At 33.3% G+C, this 3,129-nt stretch overlaps 1 protein-coding gene across 1 annotated transcript in view; it reads right to left on the bottom strand.

The window, feature by feature from the left end:
• Positions 1 to 3,129, bottom strand: part of LOC106471570 (T-complex protein 1 subunit beta-like) — a 49,004-nt gene that overhangs the window by 38,373 nt on the left and 7,502 nt on the right. The window contains exon 6 of the mRNA XM_013932172.2: positions 1,312 to 1,496. Coding sequence (XP_013787626.2) covers positions 1,312 to 1,496 — 185 coding nt within the window. The remainder of the gene's footprint in view (positions 1 to 1,311; positions 1,497 to 3,129) is intronic.

The following is a 3,129-nucleotide window of genomic DNA, read 5'->3' on the forward strand; positions in this document are numbered from 1 at the left end:
ATATATTTTGTCTGTTATTTTCAGTAATGAATCTCTGTATGGATTTGGTCAATTTGACCGATCTTGTAACCACATTAAAATATTAGAAAATATATTATATTTTAATTATAGTCTACAGTTCGATACCAAACTTATTGACATAAATTCATGAAATAGTAGTTCAATAAAATTTTGAATGGAAGTCAACAAACGAGATGACATGGCCTTTCACCTGCGACCTGTTTGGAAAGGGTTAAGTAAAATATTATTACACACAAAAGATTTGTAAGCTAATACATCTTAAACCACATGTTCCAAAAGGAAGGTAATGGATAAAAAAAAACAGACTTGAAACGAACCATATATTTTGTTGTATCATTTAAAGTTTCCTGTACTTAACTCAGGAATTATCAGTAATTCTAATATTTTTTTTTTATATTCATTTTGCCCTTTTTAATATTAGTAGCAAACAAAACTGACAAGCTGTTCTAGTACATTGTTTTATCAGGTGTGAAAATCTGGGTCCATAAATCGTATAGTTAAAACAGTATCATCATTATAGTCTGTAAGGCCTAACCACAAGGTTGAAAACAAATACACTGTAAAGGAGGTAAGGTTTTGTTTTAGTAGTTCCACATACTTATATCTTACAATCTTCCTTGATTCTACCCCCCACCCCCCATTATAGTATACGACTTCTGCTACTACAGTTATACAATATACTAATACATTAAAATAATTTTTATGACTTGAGATTAAACACTTCAATTAATGACACCCCCGAAGAGTGGTATTTAACATGTTTAACCCTAATTTTAGACAAGTGACTTTGGGAGTCATTAGCCAGACAAAGTTGATCAGAATTGGATCCCATTTCCCACATTGAATATCTCTTATGTAATTTAAATAGTAAAACAAAGAAATCCAATTTACAAAAAAATAACCTAGCACAAGATATGGGAAAATGAAATCCCAACCAGTGGATCAGGTATTCTACACATTGAGTAAATGACTATTCCTACCCTGATCAGGTATTCTACACATTGAGTAAATGACTATTCCTACCCTGATCAGGTATTCTACACATTGAGTAAATGACTATTCCTACTCTGATCAGTGGATCAGGGATTCTACACATTGAGTAAACGACTATTCCTACCCTGATAATACACCTTACATGCTTCTCGGTGGAATTTATAAATATATGTAGGTGGTTAGGTTATGTACAAAACCGTGAACTATTAACGACTTTAAGCATAAATCAAGTTACTTTGAAAGTTCTCCATAACATTCTTCATTCAACACAGTTTTTGATTCCTTATTTTGTCTTACCTTGTCCTTCATTTTTTCCTTCTCTGCAAGTTCTAATTCTGCAACTTTCGCAACTGATTCAACCCGCACTCGTGATCCAAAGACTTTGATTTTGTCAGTGTCCATGGGAGTATTCGCAATTAGGATACGAGCCTTCTCAATCCGCTTGGGCTGATTCACACCCACCTTTTTGTCCAACAAAAATCCTTACAAGAAAAAAAAAAAAGATACAAGCTTATATAATCTGTGTATGAATTTTGAATTTAAAATGTATTGTTTCAATTTATGTATGCGGGGGTGTTGAATTAAATCTGCGTTTGGCAGTACCGTCAGTGAGCCAAATTTATCTTTTTGCAAAATTAATAAAAAATACACAAATCCTTTAACCCAAAATTGTATGGACCTCATCAACTTCATAAACACAATTTTTTGAACTATTTACACATCAAGTTGTTTGTGGACCAGTGACTGTTAGATACAGGGTTCATAGTTACACAGAGATATCATCAATATTACAGTTAATCTCACTAATTACTTCCGGGGTGCCCTCTATATTTTACCAACTAAATTAATTATTTTAACCAACTTGTGTTGATGAGTTCTTTATCTCTTTCTGTACGATTGGGACAAAGTATGCATGTCATGACCACTTACAGTTTCATTCAAAACTTAAACATCCTTATTACGAATGTAAACTTGACATTAAAACTAAGTTCACAACTCCTATATAACACATTCAGTTCTCAATCTTCACTCCTCTGTGTCACAAGGTGTATCTATACTGGAATTCTTCCTTATAGACACACCTTCTCTAACTTGGCTTTCCGACCACCAGTTGATTAAAAACAAAAATTACAAGACCAATCTTTACGATTTGCCCAGATATCAATATATTTGTCAAATGCACCAGAGAAGCTCTCCCCCTCCTTGTCTATACTCTTTGCTAATGACCCTTACAAAGTTGACGAGTATTTTTCAGCCAATAAGAAAGAACATTTTATCTTCTGTCGAAACCGTAGAGGCATCAACCACTAGCTAGTATAAGTATTTCGTTTGATCATAGTTCTTTGCTATATAGTGCTTAAAGACTTTTTTTAAACCTATCTATAGCTTACGTAGAAAGCCAAATAAATTATAGTAGCTTTAGGACATTCTAGTACCTGATGTATTTCAAATGAATTTTTAGTTGAACAACTAAGTCAGTGGAACAAAGTGAGGCCAAATACAGTTAAGTTTGAATCTTGCAAAGATCACACATTTTGCTTGTGGTTTTTAAGAGGGATGGTTAATGGGCTCTTGACAGAGGATAGTGGTCAAAAGTATAGCCAATAACACCATAATATTAAAATCTCATAAAATTTTGCATTTGAAGAAGAAATGAAAGTGTTGTTCATTTTGTTTTATATTTTTAGTTCACTGAACATTGATGATTTTGATACAGCTACGGGAGTGAAAATGACAAATGAAATATGGAAAACCATAAGAGAAAAATCTTTCGCTCAGTAAAGGATGTGTAAATTGAAATATGAATCTTCAGTAGGAATACTTTTATTAAAAACCTGATGCCATATAAATGAAGTGTATTGAAGCATGCCCTAGGTGAGAGTGAAGTAGTCACACCTTCAAATTACTTCAAGATCTTAACAAGGGTCAGTGATGAACAAAGCCTTTATGTAAGAGAGTTTACTCATTCGTAAGCTGAAGTCAAACATTAGACAGGTTATTTCATTTTGTAAGTTGTAGCTTGTTTTATAACTCTGCCCTAACAATCAACCTACGCTAACTTCCAGACAATCGACCTACGCTAACCTCCAGACAATCGACCTACGCTAACCTCCA

The sequence above is a fragment of the Limulus polyphemus genome, unplaced genomic scaffold (assembly GCF_000517525.1).
Source record: "Limulus polyphemus unplaced genomic scaffold, Limulus_polyphemus-2.1.2 Scaffold4705, whole genome shotgun sequence".
Lineage (NCBI taxonomy): Eukaryota > Metazoa > Arthropoda > Merostomata > Xiphosura > Limulidae > Limulus > Limulus polyphemus.